We start from the raw sequence: 17375 nt of genomic DNA on the forward strand, positions 1-17375 counted from the left end.
ATATATATATATATATATATATATATATATATATATATATATACACACAACACAATAAAATAATAATTATAACAATAACAATAATAAAAAGACAAAAACAGATAAAATTCATAAAACTTTAACAAAAATTTTAATGAAAACAGGAGATATAATAATGAAAATTACTATAATAGTTTCTCAATGATACTACAATAACACTGAATTTAACTTTACCTTTAAATGACGTCAGGCCATTGGCTTCTGACGCCAATGTTTCTTCACCTTTAATAGAAAAATTGTGAGAGTCATTTGTCATAATCGATTTTTTTTTCAATTTTTTTTAGTTTTACTATACAGCAAAATGTCTGATTTCTAAGGTCTCTTACCTTTAATCACACCATCCTCATGAACGGCTGAAGCACGACCAGTGATCAGTTCTTCTTTTTCCTGACATCCTGAATGATAACAGAGAGAGTGTGGTGATTATTTCACAGCAGTTTAAATATACAAAATCATACTTTTGGCTTGTAAAAGAAGCAAACTTATTAAAAACGCCAGAGGTTTGTTCACTTGTTGAGTCACATAATATTATTACAAAGTATAAGGTTTGCGAAATAGCGAACTGCTTTGATTGTAACTGTCAGTAAAAGCACATACCCTCCAGCTCTGTTGGTCTGTTGTCCATGCACTCCTTCATGGGTGAAGCAATTTCTGCAGAGTAATCAAAAACCCATAGAAATGTAAAGGCAGAGAAATTTTACACACACTCACATGCACACACGCAGTGTAAAACTTACGGTTCTTGGAGTCTGTCATTGAGAAAAACAAGTCCTCTGGTGCTGTTTCTTTGACCTCTGATGATAAGAAATGAAAATTTTTTGTAAAAAATATTTATAAAGTGTTTATACAGCGTTACATTTTACATAGAGTTTACTGTAATTCAAAACACACAAGCTAATGCTAAGTGAAAAATGTAGTCATGTTAGGCAATCACAACAATAAATGAACCCTGATGTCTAATACAGTGCACAGATCTTTTTAACCATTTAATGTGTGATGTGATATGAAATCCAGCATGGGTGAGGCTTGACCCTTATCCATAACTCTATATGACTGTCCTCTTATGTGTCATTGTGCTTTTAGTCACATGACTGATTTAAAGGTGGGGTATGTATTTTTTCAAAAATGCTTTAGAAAACGGGCCGAGTACCAAAACAAATGTCTAGCCAATCAGCAGTAAGGGGCGTGTCTACTCATGATGCGGAGGAGAGAGCGCTCGGTGCACAGGACAGACCCTTTTTGGGGTAGGGGCGTGTTTGTTTTGGTGATTTGAAATATCAACATTGGCTACCAGAAATCACTTACCCCACCTTTAACATTTGGGTTCTGTAAGATTTGTATTAAATAGATCAATAGTGGCAGTAAATATGACAGTTTTACAATGTCACAAGAATAAAAATATATATATATTTCAAAGAAATGCTGTTCTTTTGGACTTTCTATTCATCAAAGAATCATAAAAATGAAGCATGGTTTCTACAAAAACAGCAGAACTGTTTTCAACATTGATAATAATAAGAAATGCAGCAAATCAGCATATTTGAATGATTTCTGGAGTAATGATGCTGAAAATTCAATTTTTCATCAAAGGAATAAATTACATTTTAACATATATTCAAATAGAAAAAGCTAAGACTTCTTGTCTGGCAGTACGTGGGAAAGAAGACCAGAGGCCGTTTTTTTTTTAATGGATGTCAATTGAGGAGAGGCTTCACTATGCTGAATAAACAGCTTTTTCGAGGAAACGGCTTATCATTTAATTAATTGACAGTCTATCTGCTAATATTCAACATGCTTTACACTAAACAATACTTTTGGATTTAACTATTTTAAAAATTTACCACGAAAAAAAAAATGCTGTTTTATAAGAGAAGTCACTGACTTTTTGTGACAGGCGGGATTCAGCTTACGGCACTTCTCATTCATTCCTATGGGATCCGTAAACGGCGATAGTCGGTGGGTTCCAAACGGGATATATCGCCCTCCGAAGGGCACTTGGGAGTGAAAACAATCATGGCCGCCATATTGAAGGGTCGTTCCAACCCGAAGTGCTCAAAACTGGCCACTTCAAAGGGCCCTTCGGAATGAAGGATTTCAAAGGGTGGACTGATGGACACTTCGGGCTCCCATGATCCTTTGCACAGATTCTTTGCATGATGACGGCGCCTCCGTGTGGGCACGTGATGATGACGCAGAAGGGCACTTCAAGAAACAGTTGTTTGGTCGCCTACACCCTTCTTCCCTTTGAAGCTCTCACTCCGGAGGAAGGGATTAGGGCATAGGGATGAGCCCTTCCGAATGGAACGCAGGGTGAGTGTTCTTCTTCTTCTTCTTTGGTGTTTATTGGCAGTTGGCAACCTAACTGATTGGTGCATTACCACCACTGACTGGAATAAAGTATGGATCAGGATTTTGCTTGTAGGACAAAATAAACCATAAAAAATCAATCAAAACAAATAAACAAACTAGAAATTAAAACAAAACAATCAAAAATATATAATTTTATATAAGTCGATTTATCCAAATTATGGTGACCAAATGTCCCAGTGTCATGATTCCAGATTATGATCCCTTGTCTTGGTTTTGGGTTTTCTTCTTCTTCTTCTTCTTCTTCTTCTTCTTCTTCTTCTTCTTCTTCTTCTTCTTCTTCTTCTTCTTCTTCTTCTTCTTCTTCTTCTTCTTCTTCTTCTTCTTCTTCTTCTTCTTCTTCTTCTTCTTTTGATTTGATTGGTGGCTGACAACCAATTTTAAAGGTGCATTATCGCCACATCGGTGATTGAGTGTCGCACAACTCTGACTGAAATTCAGTGACGTCAAGGCTGTAATGTGATTGGTTATTAAGGCGCTTACGCTTCCGTGGTTACGCTTTCTCCAATAGTAAGTAATACAGACCCTCTCATCTCCTTATATAAGACAATCTCTGGCCTAGTGCTGTGTGCTGCAGAAATGTCGTTAATGGGGAGGAGAATGTCGGTTCACAACGACGTTTGTGGGTGCGCGACATTATACGGGGAAGGAAACAGTATGGTGCTTACAACAGTTTAGTCCAGGAGCTCCGGTTGAATGATGCCCGGTTTGAGGCATATTTTAGACTAGATAGAGTTTTGTGCTCATATCATACAACTCCTTGTGCTCCGAAACTAGTACGATCTATCTACTGGCTATCTTCTCCATTTTTTCGTGTTGTTTTTGTTGCTATGGAAACAACTCGCTTCACTCGTTTTAAAAAGCACTCAGGACTTTTTTGAAAACACAGTTTACTCTATAGGATTATACTGTAAAACAGACGCTGACATATTCAAAAAAGACGCCAAGTGTGAACAAAGCCTTGGTGAGCAGAAGACACTTTTGAATGACAGTGTATGACAACAAATTCAAGATGGCTGAACCCACATCAACGGGTTAAGTATTTAAAAGCAATTTTATATTTAAGGCAAGCAGTTATTTACACTAAGTGTACTAGAGGGTAAATGGTGTTTACACTGAGTGTAAATTATAGTAGACAGACACTGTTTAGACCAAACGTAAATATCAACAAATAAAACCCTGTTTACACTAACATGTGCATATATTGAGAAACTCAAACCAAGTGTAAACAGAAGTGGTGCTATAATATTTGCAGTAAGTCTGAGCAATGAGTGACACAAGGACAGTCATTGGTAAATGGACACTGCATGCAAGACCAACAGCATAAAGAAGCTTAATTTCAGAAGTATATGTAATAATATCTGATTGTACCTGGTTTATGGGTGATTTTTAGAACGATGCATCCAATGATCAGGATTACAATACAGCAGACGAGACATCCTGAGATGGCCAGCAGTATTTTTCTTTTGAATACTGTAATAATAAGGAAAATGCACACATTTAGATAAAGTTAAGCAACTTAAATGAACATTTTCTTCAAGCATTATAATTATAGGCCTATAATACATTATATAGAAACAAGAGTTTTATGAAAAAAATAAGTTTATTTTGTCTGCCGTTTACAGAATATATTATCTCACTGACAATATAACTCAAAAACTAAAAATGTTATTTCTTGTTTTTAATCTAAATCTTGAAGATCATGAAGATGGCCTGACATTGTTCTAATGCACAATTTATTCACATATGTATGAAACAGGTTTAATAATAAATATTCCCATGACTCACTAATATTATTGGCTATGAAGCCATCACTCAGAGCGGAGTACAGCGGTCTCACTGTGTTAATTCCCTTGCACTTGAATTCACTTTTGATTGTTTCTTCATTTCCTGTCACTTTGAGTACATCTGAGGATCCATTGAGCTGCTGTCCGTTCATGAACCAGGTGTAGTTCCACTGTCTGCCGTCTGAGACGTTACACCTCAGAGTCATATCACCAGTCATAATGTCGCTCAGTTCAGTCTCCAGACTCAGGAATGCAGGTGGACGAGCTAAGAGCAAAGTAATATGTTACTTTATCATTTTTAAATAAAATGTCTTTCATAGTGAGCCTTCAAATCATACCCTTAATGCTTTTACCTTTACCAGTTTTAGTAACTATTCAAACTACACTTTTAAAGTGATTCTTTCATCATTTACTCATCCTCATGTCGTTCCAAACCTGTATGACTTTCTTTCTTCTGTGGAGCATTAAAGGCATGCAGGGTAAGTGATTTGGTTGAAAAACATTTTTTTTTTTTAATGCTGGTTGAAATTCTCTTCACATCCCCGATAACAATCACTAAGTTAAGTGGGCTAAATGTATTTATATGTACACAAAAAATAAAAGGATAGCATCAAGTCAATTAAACTCCTGGGCTATTGATCTGGGCTGCGTTTCCCAAAAGCATTGTTATTAGCATAAGTTGATCGTAGCTCAATTGGTTTTAATGGGTCTACGATGTACTTAAGCTTACGATGCTTTTGGGAAAGGCAGCCCTGGTCAGTTAAGTAGCAGAGGTGGTTGTTAATCAGTTTCAGCTGCTTTGGTGTTAATGAAATTAACAGCAGGTGCACTAGATGGGCAACAATGAGACGACCCCCAAAACAGGAATGGTTTTACAGGTGGAGGCCACTGACATTTTTTCCCCTACTCATCTTTTCTGACTGTTTTACACTAGTTTTGCATTTGGCTAGGGTCAGTGTCACTACTGGTAGCATGAGGAGATACCTGGACCCTACAGAGGTTGCACAGGCAGGCCCAACTCTTCCAGGATGGCACATCAATACATGCTATTGCCAGAAGGTTTGCTGTGTTTCCTAGCACAGTCAAGAGCGTGAGGAGATTTCAGGAGAGAGGCAGTTACTCTAGGAGAGCTGGACAGGGCAGTAGAAGGTCCTTAACCCATCAGCAGGACCGGTATCTGCTCCTTTGTGCAAGGACTGCCAGAGCCCTACAAAATGACCTCCAGCAGGCCACTGGTGTGAATGTCTCTGACCAAACAATCAGAAACAGACTTCATGAGGGTGACCTGAGGGCCCGACGTCCTCTAGTGGGCCCTGTGCTCACTGCCCTGCACCGTGGAGCTCGATTGGCATTTGCCATTGAACACCAGAATTGGCAGGTCCGCCACTGGCACCCTGTGCTTTCACAGATGAGAGCAGGTTCACCCTGAGCACATGTGACAGACATAAAAGGGTCTGGAGAAGTCGTGGAGAATGTTATGCTGCCTGTAACATCGTTTAGCATGACCGGTTTGGTGGTGGGTCAGTGATTGTCTGGGGAGGCATATCCATGGAGGGACGCACACACCTCTACAGGCTAGACAATGGCACCCTGACTGCTGTTAGGTATCGGGATGAAATGCTTGGACACCATTGTCAGACCCTACACTGGTGCAGTGGGTCCTGGGTTCCTCCTGGTGCACAACAATGCCCGGACTCATGTGCCGAGAGCATGCAGGCAGTTCCTGGAGGATGAAGGAATTGATACCATTGAATGGCCCCCACGCTCGCCTGACCTAAATCCAATAGAACACCTCTGGGACATTATGTTTCAGTCCATCCGACGCCGACAGGTTGCACCTCAGACTGTCCAGGAGCTCAGTGATGCCCTGGTCCAGATCTGGGAGAAACTACCCCAGGACACCATCCATCGTCTCATTAGGAGCATGCCCCGACATTGTCAGGCATGCATACAAGCACGTGGGGGCCATACAAACTACTGAGTACCATTTTGAGTTGCTACAATGAAATTTCAGCAAAATGGACTAGCCTGCTGCATCGTTTTTTCACTTTGATTTTCAGGGTGTCTTTGAATTCAGCCCTCTGTGGGTTGATAATTTTCATTTCCATCAAACGATGTGGCATTCTTTCGTTCCTAACACATTACCCAGTCCATATCAGTATATCCAGCATGATATGTTTCCCCATTGAGATCTGATGTGTTTTCAAAGTGTTCCTTTAATTTTTTTGAGCAGTATATTTATATCGTCTGTGTTCATTATTTGCATACCTCCGCGCACTCTGTTCACGCAGACATGATCCGTCATCAGCGTGTTCCATTAAGCTATTGCAGACTGAGCGAGAATGTAAGCCATTATTAATATATTATCCACTTTGTACTGTATTGTTTTCTCACAGATAAATGAGACATGAGGTAATCTGACAGCATTGCATTCAACGCTCCACCAACGCCGTCTCTCATTGTGTTGCAGGTTAGCCTCTGGTCTGCCTGAGTGCGTTCATGTGTGTTTTGGAGGAGGCGTGGCTTTGGAGAGTGATTATGCAAGGGGGGTGGGATTTTATGCTTTCAAAGCTAGCTTGTTATTGCTAGCCTCTCCGAAATTGCCTACCCTACCTTTAATGAAGTCATTGGGGTTCAAAACTACATTAGACCCCAAAGACTATATGGACTATAAAGACTGTATGGACAAAAATGAGTAAATTTTTTTACTGATATCAAAATATCTTTTGTGTTCCACAGAAGAGGAAAGTCATACATGTCAGAAACAACATGACATGAGTGTGAAATGATAACATAATTTCCATATTATTTTGGGTGGGTTTCTTTAACATATCAACTTATCATTTTAAACTTTAGTGCACTGCCATGGTTATATCCTAAATGAAATGGCCACAAGTTGTAGTTTATATGGACACAACTTACCTTGAACTCGCACTTGTAGAGTCTCACTGTCCACTGAGAAGTCTCCTCTCTGTGCTTTGCAGTGATAGTCACCAGTGTCAGTGACAGATACTGAGTCGATGGTCAATTCTGGATTTGTGATCCGAGGATTTGAGTCTTTATGCCAGTGGTATTCCCAACCAACTCCTGGCATATTACAATGAAGCTGGACTCGTTCCTCAGTGTAGAACAACTCAAACCACTCATGTTTTGTAATGACTGCTTTTGGGGTTATGTCTAGGAGCAACAGAGGTAAAATTAGAAACAGCTGACCACCTTCAAACAATAACTGTCTTTGAGTTGCTTGTGCTTGTTGTTCTAGATCTTGTGCTAAGTGAACTGAATTCAACATAGCCAGAAAGCTGCAAACACTGACAGTTTCCATGCTATAATTACAAACAATAAAGAAGCTAAACCAGTCCACACTAAAGAACTTCAATCATGACATACTTTAGTAACTATTTGCATCTATGTGATTGTTTTACATAATCATGTTTTAAAATGTATTTATTAAAATTAGCATAAATATGTTAATTGTGAAAAAATAGTATAATGGTTCAAATATGGCTACCTTTGGAACAAGCAGGATTCATTTAGTTAAAATATATATGCTTTATTGAATGGTTTACATGTAATAAATAGGATTTATTGATGATACATACTGTATATAAACCTGGTTATTCTGTGTTTAAAACACATTTGGTTTGTGTTAGTATTATTTCATAAATCTCATTCTTTCTTATTTCATTTATGTGCGATTAACAAATATGCATCACATTAAGTTTGCTAGTTTGTAAAAACTCTGTAATCCAAATGGATCCATAAACCTTCAATATAGGCCTACATTTTTTTTTTTTGAGAATATGGAAAGCACATACTGTAGCAATATAAGTAAAAGTAAATTTATGGCTTAACGGGGTCATAGAAAGGAAAAATTGAAAACACATCATATGACCTCTTTAATCTTAATGAGAAACCACAAGAACCAGGTGAATAAAGACTGGCAGTCAATATTTAATGTTCAGAAATTAATGTAAAGTTATGTAAATCATTTTGGCTCGTTTATGTGGATGGTTGCAATGTGTTCATTGTCAAACTCCAAAATCAGTTTATTTTTTAATTCGTAAAAAAAAAAAAAGCATATATAAGAAAATTAATCCTGGAACTTGTGATTATTGCAAGGGTTATTCGATGACTGAATAAAAAGCTTATTTAACAAAAAAACAAAAACAAAAAAACCCATCAAGCATACTATCACATTTCACTTCCATTTTTTGAGGGTAAATAAAGAAAAACGTATACACTGTAATTATGAAACAAAGCGACATATTTGTACTAGACACGTGTGAAATTACTGTGGATAAAAATATACTCTGAACCCCCTGTGGATTTACACAAATTGAGAAAGTCAAAAAGTGTTAGGTTGTGCCCCTAACACTTTACTGTACACATTTTAAAATCTAAACTTCTTCATTACACTGAAATTTAAGGTGTCTGTCACCATTTCTTTCATATGTATTGATCATAGAATATCATATTTTCAAAAGCAGTTTTACTTGCCATGAATATGAAGTTGAACAGCTTCAGTTTGTCTAGTAGTCACTGATGTTCTCGTCAGATGTCTTCCTCTGCAGGTGAACTGTCCTGAATGACCCGTTTTAGCTGAGCTGATGGAGAGAGTGTTTCCAGGAAAGGAAATGTCCTTATCCTTGAGAAGCCGAGCTCCGTTTCTAAACCATTCATAGCCCCATTTATTTGAATCTTCATCGACTGAACACTTCAGAGTCACTTTCTCAGTTGGGTAAAATATATTCCATTGAGACTCTACTGACAATTTTGGCTGAGGCAGTTCTGCAAAGATAAAGAACAGTGTAACAGAACTAGACATTTTTGACTGTATTATGCCTTTATAATTGCACAAAAAAATACACTTATAAAAGTAATTAAAATACTTACACAATTATATTTATGCAAGTTTTATTTATGATTTCAATGGAAACACCAAGAGACAATTATACACAGGAAATAAACAGCACTAAAACTCAATCTTAAATCATTAAAAAAATATATGCAATGTTGAAATTCTTAAATTAGCATTGAGCTTATTAACATGCAAAATTCAATGAACTGTTTTCTGAAATTAGATGTGTTTTTTTTTTTTTAAATGTCTGTATTTCACAGTATAACACAACCATGACATGCTGCTTTCAGCTACAGTGATAACAGACTCTTACCTTGGACTGTTAACGAATGCAATGTACTTTTTGCAGTCGTCACCTTTCTGTCCTGCAGCTCAGCTTGACACACATACGCCCCGTCATGACTGGAATGAACTGAGAGTGTGAGAGTGTTTCCTTTTATGTTTGCTTCACCACTGGAGAAAATCTTGTTCTGGCCCTTGAACCACATATAATTCCAGTTTTTTGAATCTTGAATGTCACACTGCAAAGAGACTTTTTCACCATGAAATGCTTCTGTCCATTCAGACTGGATTTGTGGTTTAGGTGGTTCTGAAGGAAGAGAGGAAAATGGAGGGTGAATGAGGTCTGATAGATAATAAAGAATCTAATACTAACATGTTCATGCATGACCTGGGAATTTTACAGAGGCACTGTAAACTCAATGCATGCACAATGGGAATAATATTCCATCGTGGAAATGATTATAAAGAGGTAAATTATGGACTCACCTTGAACTCGCACTTGTAGAGTCTCACTGTCCACTGAGAAGTCTCCTCTCTGTGCTTTGCAGTGATAGTCACCAGTGTCAGTGACAGATACTGAGTCGATGGTCAATTCTGGATTTGTGATCTGAAGTTTTAAGTCTTTATACCAGTGGTATTCCCAACCAACTCCTGGCATATTACAATGAAGCTGGACTCGCTCATTACTGTAGAAGGGTTCAAACCACTCATGTTTTGTAATGGTTGGTTTTGGTGTATCTAAGAGTCACAGAGGTAAACATCAGAAAGAGTGGACCACCTTCAAACAAAAACTGCCTTGAATTGCATGTGCTTTTTATTCTTTATTATCCAAGACTAAATGAACTGACTCGTGCTGCTAATAGTGTCTGACTGCTGTCAAGAGGAGTACTCTTTACTCTTTCTTTCATATGAATCACACAGTATATCATATTTTCAAAAGTAGTTACAAAAATTAAAGTTACAGCTTCTTCATTGAACTATTTTGGGTGCATGTCACTTTCGTTGATATTTATTAATCATAGAATATCATAAGTAGTTTTACCATGAATATGAAGTTGAACAGCTTCAGTTTGTCTAGTAGTCACTGATGTTCTCGTCAGATGTCTTCCTCTGCAGGTGAACTGTCCTGAATGACCCGTTTTAGCTGAGCTGATGGAGAGAGTGTTTCCAGGAAAGGAAATGTCCTTATCCTTGAGAAGCCGAGCTCCGTTTCTAAACCATTCATAGCCCCATTTATTTGAATCTTCATCGACTGAACACTTCAGAGTCACTTTCTCAGTTGGGTAAAATATATTCCATTGAGACTCTACTGACAATTTTGGCTGAGGCAGTTCTGCAAAGATAAAGAACAATTTAACATAACTAGACATTTTTGACTGTATTATGCCTTTATAATTGTACAAAAAAATACCTTTATAAAAGTAATTAAAATACTTACACAATTATATTTATGCAAGTTTTATTTATGATTTCAATGGAAACACCAAGAGACATTTATACACAGGAAATAAACAGCACTAAAACTCAATCTTAAATAATTAAAAAAATATATGCAATGTTGAAATTCTTGAATTAGCATTGAGCTTGCGTTCCTGTAAAATTTGCCTAAAATGCCTAAAAAAGCCATACCCAAAGTAAATTGCATGCTGTTCTTGAACCTTTTGGAGTACATACATGGGTTTGGTCTCTTTTGAAAGGTGACACTCTGAGGTGTGTTTCAGAATCACTGTAAGTCTTATTGGTATTGAGTAATAGAACTTTAAACACACTGAAAAATAAAATTAAAAATCCGCCTACATTTTCTTTGTAAACAGATGCCTGCAGATGACTATAGCTGGGAGGTATTCGCTGGAAAATACATTTGGATCACAGAATAAAGTCTTACCAAGCAAAATTTTTCAAATTTGATAACAATACCTTAGAAAATGAGTGTTTTACACATATTTATCTAAATGTATGTCTAGGCGCTTCCCAAAAAAAGCCACTTGGAGACTCCAAATGACCCTTTGTAACCAACGACACATAAAATGCTGCAATTCTTGAATGCTTTAATGTACAGTCATAATTTTGGGCTCTAATGAAAGCTTACACTTAGACCTATTCAATTTCTTATCCAGATTCACTGTCAATAATTGCTGACACATAGTAACTGAAGCATAAACACATTATGTCGTGCTTTGTATAATATACATAATTATATGTAAAATATATATATAACTATAATTATATAATATAATAAAACACTTACTTGTTGAGTGTGACCTGTCCTCCATCCAAAACCATATCCTCTCATCTGCTTCAATGGATGAATTATCGCTCTCTCCGTCAAAAAACACTTTTATTGTCTGGCCAATTTTATTGTTATACATTGTTTAACAACTTCTTAGAACAAAATGTTTGTTTTTCGCGTTCTCTTTGATAGTTTTTTACCTATAACCACATTTTCCCCGTTATCTCTCATAGAGCGCTCGTTACGCACAGACGCACCAGTCACTATAATCCTTTGCACACGGACTTCTGTGCACGATATGTTAAACTCACCCACTAAAATCGCATATTATTCTGTTCAGAAGTTCATTGGCTATCAGAAACGACAGTCATTTGCAAACTCTGATGCAATTGGATCAGTCTACTGTCCATCAAAGAGAGACTGCCTCATCCTTCATCCTGGATGCTAGTTGGCTATCGCTGCTTGTTGTCACCTCATAGATTCAGCTATTGGTTCAAATAAGGTGCCAATCAAAAGGGCAGAGTTCAGCGGCCATTTTGACTTCAATGGTTCGGTTTTGTTTATGCAAAAACAAGCTATACTTCATAATGCGCCGAAGCTGTGAGCGCTCCGTCGGCTGATCTGAAATGATACTCCTACACTCCGTGGATGTTTATCAACATATAAATGTGTTATGGACTAAATATTTCACTGAATTGGATAGTCTGGACCATTTACAGTGTAGCTACACCATTTTTGTTGGAATGTAATGAACTAGTGGACTAACAAGAGGCTTCATAGGTGAGTTCCTTCAGTTTTGTTATTGTTTAGTTGATTGTTGTTGGTCTGACAAAGACACTGATTGTACCTGCTGTGTTGATTGTATCTTAAAATGTTTTGCGTCATTCGAATCACAAAGCTTTCCAAAGATACAGTGGGTACGGAAAGTATGCAGACCCCCTTAAATTTTTCACTCTTTGTTATATTGCAGCCATTTGCTAAAATCATTTAAGTTAATTCTCAAAGCATGCAGTGTACCGCGGGCGGCACACTGGAAGTTAACATGCAAAATTCAATTAACTGTTTTCTGAAATTAGATGTGTGTTTTTTTTTTTTATGTCTGTATTTCACAATATAACACATTATGATTTAACCATGACATGCTGCTTTCAGCTACAGTGATAACAGACTCTTACCATGGACTGTTATCGAATGCGATGTACTTTTTGCGGTCGTCACCTTTCTGTCCTGCAGCTCAGCTTGACACACATACGCCCCGTCATGACTGGAATGAACTGAGAGTGTGAGAGTGTTTCCTTTTATGTTTGCTTCACCACTGGAGAAAATCTTGTTCTGGCCCTTGAACCACATATAATTCCAGGTTTTTGAATCTTGAATGTCACACTGCAAAGAGACTTTTTCACCATAAAACGCTTCTGTCCAATCAGACTGGACTTGTGGTTGAGGCGGATCTGAAGGAAGAGAGAAAATGAACCAAACTGTAAGGTAAATGTGTTCAAACAGATAATACATATCCTTATACTAACACTAAGCCTATATGTACACTACTGTTCAAAAGTTTGGGGTCAGTAAATATTATTTTATTTAGTACTTGAAGGATGCATTCAGTTGAACAAAAATGACTCTACATTGATGATAATTAATTATTATTGAGCACCAAATTAGCATATTATACTGATTTCTGAAGGATCATGTGACACTGAAGACTGGAGTAATGATGCTGAAAATTCAGCTTTGCCATTACAAATATAAATTACATTCTAAAATATATTCAAATAGAAAAATAAATGTTGCCTCTGTGAACATTAGAGACTTCTTTTAAAAAAACATTAAAAAAAAATCTTACTGACCCCAAACTTTTGAATCTTGTAGTGTACGTCCAAACTTTTTTTTTTTTTTGTTAAATATAGTTTAATGTGTTTCTCAACAACAAAAGCTGATCTTTGGTTCTGCTCCAACAACTTCATTAGACTAATTTTAATGATTGAAATTACCTCTGACGTTCAGTTGGAATGTATTACTTTGTTGAGTAGTTACTTCTCTGTTACTGTGTTTTCCTTTACAAGAATATTCTGCAGAGTCAGAGTGTTTTACAGTGATCGCTAAGACACTGCTGTCTTCTGAAGTCCAGCTGTCTCTCATCCACTGGAAGGTCCAGCCTGAAGAACCACCTTCAATTTCACACTGCAGATTGACTTTTTCATTAGGGAAAAACTCTGTCCAGTCAGGATTCACAGTCAGCTTTGCTTTAGGAGGATCTGTACAGAAAAAGATAACACAAAAGTCAGGCCAATATTATTTACGCTATAATTACACACTGACCTTTCAGCCCACTTACATACCAGAATCAGCATTGGTGCTGGGACTACGGAGAAATTTAAAGATACAAATTTATATATCTAAATAAACATTGGTGATATTCATTTACCTTCTAGAGTTAAAGTGTAACTATCACTTTTTTCTGACTTTGCTCCTTTTTTTGCTTTGCATTCATATGTTCCACTGCCACTCGCAGTGATGCTGGGCTGATGTTCACCGAGATCTTTTGAGTTCTTGTACCAGTCATACTGTAACCCTGGTGGTTCTCCAGGGACCTCACAGCGCAGAGAGACTGTCTCTGTATTGTACAGCACCTTATGAGCTAGATTCAGAGTTATCTTGGGCTTGGAAATCTGAACTGGAGGTTCTAGAGGATGAATAATCCGTAGGTTAGAGAGGCTAAATAGACAATTCTTCTTCTGTTTTTTGAAAATGAAACAGTTAAAATAGTCATTAAGAGTTAACATACAGACCAAAAGCCAGTATAAAAATATGATTCTCACCAGTAGTGCTGTCTTGAGATGTTAATTGCACACTCACTGCCACTATAAATTAACACAAAGGTTCAGAGATCTCATTGTGAAAAGGCATTATAGTGATAGTATAGTTTTAGGTTTTCTGGTTTCCATTGTATTAATAATTAAAATACCAAATACGACATCCTACCTATCAAAAGGAAGATTTTAAACCTTTCCATTTGCAGTTGCAGTCAAAGCAGAGCCGGCAGCGAAGAAAGACCTTGCATGAGTTAGAAAACTTCCTGTTATAACCACCTATAATGAAAACCTGACAGGAAATTATGATCTCGTGTCTATTTCAATTTAACTTACAAAACTGAATAAATATACAGCGCTGTGTCTGTGTGTGTGAGAAGTTAAGAATTATTATGTAACAATGTGTTGTAGATAAATGAGTGTGTTTAAAAACAAGTTTTATTTTTATCGGCATGCATGCATACTTGCCAAATTTAGTTATTGTTCTAGTTTCTGTTTGACGGGTTGTGGGTGTGATTCAATGCATCTTTGTTTCAGAAAATGTTGATGAATGCAGAGTTTTATGTGAACTTCTTTGTTCCTCCAATCTTGTTGAGTCAGAAGCCCTGTTGGATTATGACAGGCATTCGAAACTGCAGCAAAAAAAACACAATAAATTATGTGAAATTATGAAACTTTCAGTTTGAACCAGAGGAACCTAAAATGTGTGCAGATCAACAATAGATAGAAGGAAATGTCTTGAGGAAAGATTATTAAATATGATACTCACAGAGATATATATTTTTCACATATTTTTAAAATATCAATGATGGACTGAAGTGTACTGCAGCTGAAGAAGGCTTTTGCCTCTCTCTCTACAGTGCATTTTAATCACATTTGCACAAATTAAAAAAAAGCCTTCAGTTTGAAACCAAAAATAAATCGGACAGAAGTTGTTATATCTCACAGTTTTCAAAAGTTAAAGGTGGGAAGTCATTTTTTCTTTTTAAGCCTCATTGGGACCAGCCTCCCGATCTGACGTGTGGTGAACCAACATCCTGTGAGCAGAGGCTTTAACAATCATGCTAAAGGTGGGATGCAACAAATGCAAACCATTTTCTCAAAAAACAGCACAGAAGTGATGTCAAGAATAGTTACACATTTAAAAGGTTGATGTATGAAAACCCATTAGTTTGCAGTGTGCTGTTGTTCTTTGCAACATTTTTGCATCTGTCTTTTTTTTCATTATGTCAGCACACTGACACATTTTTAACTCTTTGGAGTTTTTTAGTGGTTGCAGACTAGTGGTTAATGAAATGTCAACCAACAACACCTAGTTCATTAGACTAAATAGGACTTAGTACATAAGAACTAACTTACATGTAAATAATAATAATAATTATTATTATTGCAAGTGCCCTAGTTATTGGTAGATTCTATTGTACGGAATGTGAAAATAGAGACAACAAAGCAGATTTAAAAGTGCTGGCTAATGCTAAACATAAATACTTTACGATTGTTATTAACATTGGTGCTTACGATGTCAGAATTTACCTAAAAATAACAGTTGTGTGAACTTGCAAGTACGATGTCAGACACTGTTGTGTCATGCTCTAGTGAAGAGATACATAGCAGACTGTCATCACTCAATGGCTGGATGTCTAAGTGGTGCCCGCAGAATAACATAGGTTTCATAGACAATTGGACGAATGTTTGGGGCAGACTTCTTTATCTTTCCTGCAGCTCTTCTCTCAAGAATTATGGCACATCGTCTTAGAGTTGGTATTTGACTAACTGGGGCCCAAGTCAGGAAGCAGACAGATTGGCTAAACTGACCGTCTGCTAGCTACGGAGCCCCTAAAGGGACATTTGCAAAAATAGAATATACACATGCCCTGTCCAAATACCCACACTTGCGTTCTTTGCACTTGACCACTTATATGATTTGTGGAATTCCGGGCAAGATGGCGTGCTGAACAGTCGCTCGCGTCAGAGACGGAAGCAAAATTGTCCCAAATCTTGATTTTCTGCTTATAAAGATGCTCCAAACAATTAAAAAAGTATGATCAAACTGGCCAGACTGACAATTAAAGAGGGGGACAGTGAAAAGAAGCAAGCTGCAATGAGCACTAAGATTTTCGAACAATCTGCCGACCATGACTACGATATGGAGGTTAGCACAATCACTAAAAGAAAAGACCCCACGCCGACAACTCCGAGTAAGATTCCAGCTGGGAAAAAGAGCAAAACTACATTAAAGGAAAATGAGGTCTCTAACCTGACCATACTGGAAGCCATTCAGAGTTTGGAAAAGAACTTCAATGAGCAACTGACGCAACTTCGAGAGCAAGCTAAACAGAGTAGCAGCATGATTGCTAGCCTAATGAAATCCGTGCAGTTCAATGCCGAAGAAGTTAAGGAATGCAAGGGGAAAGTTATCGAGCTGGAAAAGTGTAACGAACGTTTGTGCAAAGAAAATCAAGAGCTTAAGGAGAGAATCAGGGACCAGGAGAGATACAAGATGCGATGGTGTCTGAAACTGAAAGGTTTGTCGGAAAGAAAGGACGAGAACGTTAGAGCCGACGTCATACAACTGTTCAATGAGATCGCCCCTGACATGGAACAGCGACAGCTCGAAGAAGCAATCGACATTGTGCACAGAGTCGGACGAAAGGAAGACAACAGGAATAGACATGCAGTTGTTTTATTTGTCTGGAGACTTGTCAAAGAGGAGTTATGGCGTCGCTGCAAGGATGCCCCGGTGCAGGGTCGTGCACAGGGGGGTGGCCCGGTGGCTAGAGCCACTGCCCCTTTGCCCTCATCGGCTGAGTTGCCCCTCTCACCAATCCCACCCATCACCCCAGCTCAAGCGGTCTGTTACCGCTCCGCTAAAGACCCGCCGATTCCGCTAAAGATCCGCTCCGTGTTTTCCAGCCGCTCCGCAGCATTTCTCACGATCTGTGTGCTGCTCTCTGGAGTGGAGACCACAGTTCCCAATGTCGTTGCATTAACAGTTA

The 17375-nt window shown here is 37.7% G+C and overlaps 1 protein-coding gene across 1 annotated transcript in view; it reads right to left on the reverse strand.

The window, feature by feature from the left end:
• The window catches only part of LOC107696937 (titin-like), a 15051-nt gene extending 469 nt beyond the window's left edge, over window positions 1-14582 (reverse strand). Inside the window, exons 1-17 of the mRNA XM_016497509.1 lie at window positions 14552-14582; window positions 14389-14430; window positions 13995-14252; window positions 13661-13824; window positions 12970-13017; window positions 12742-12904; window positions 10379-10669; window positions 10129-10131; window positions 9823-10074; window positions 8694-8984; window positions 7116-7370; window positions 4195-4458; window positions 3778-3879; window positions 777-833; window positions 637-690; window positions 366-434; window positions 214-261 (exon numbers count right to left, since the gene is read on the reverse strand). Coding sequence (XP_016352995.1) covers window positions 214-261; window positions 366-434; window positions 637-690; window positions 777-833; window positions 3778-3879; window positions 4195-4458; window positions 7116-7370; window positions 8694-8984; window positions 9823-10074; window positions 10129-10131; window positions 10379-10669; window positions 12742-12904; window positions 12970-13017; window positions 13661-13824; window positions 13995-14252; window positions 14389-14430; window positions 14552-14582 — 2392 coding nt within the window. The remainder of the gene's footprint in view (window positions 1-213; window positions 262-365; window positions 435-636; window positions 691-776; window positions 834-3777; window positions 3880-4194; window positions 4459-7115; window positions 7371-8693; window positions 8985-9822; window positions 10075-10128; window positions 10132-10378; window positions 10670-12741; window positions 12905-12969; window positions 13018-13660; window positions 13825-13994; window positions 14253-14388; window positions 14431-14551) is intronic.
• Between the last annotated feature and the right edge of the window lie 2793 nt (window positions 14583-17375).

Source organism: Sinocyclocheilus anshuiensis, unplaced genomic scaffold, assembly GCF_001515605.1.
Source record: "Sinocyclocheilus anshuiensis isolate Anshui unplaced genomic scaffold, SAMN03320099.WGS_v1.1 scaffold130, whole genome shotgun sequence".
Lineage (NCBI taxonomy): Eukaryota > Metazoa > Chordata > Actinopteri > Cypriniformes > Cyprinidae > Sinocyclocheilus > Sinocyclocheilus anshuiensis.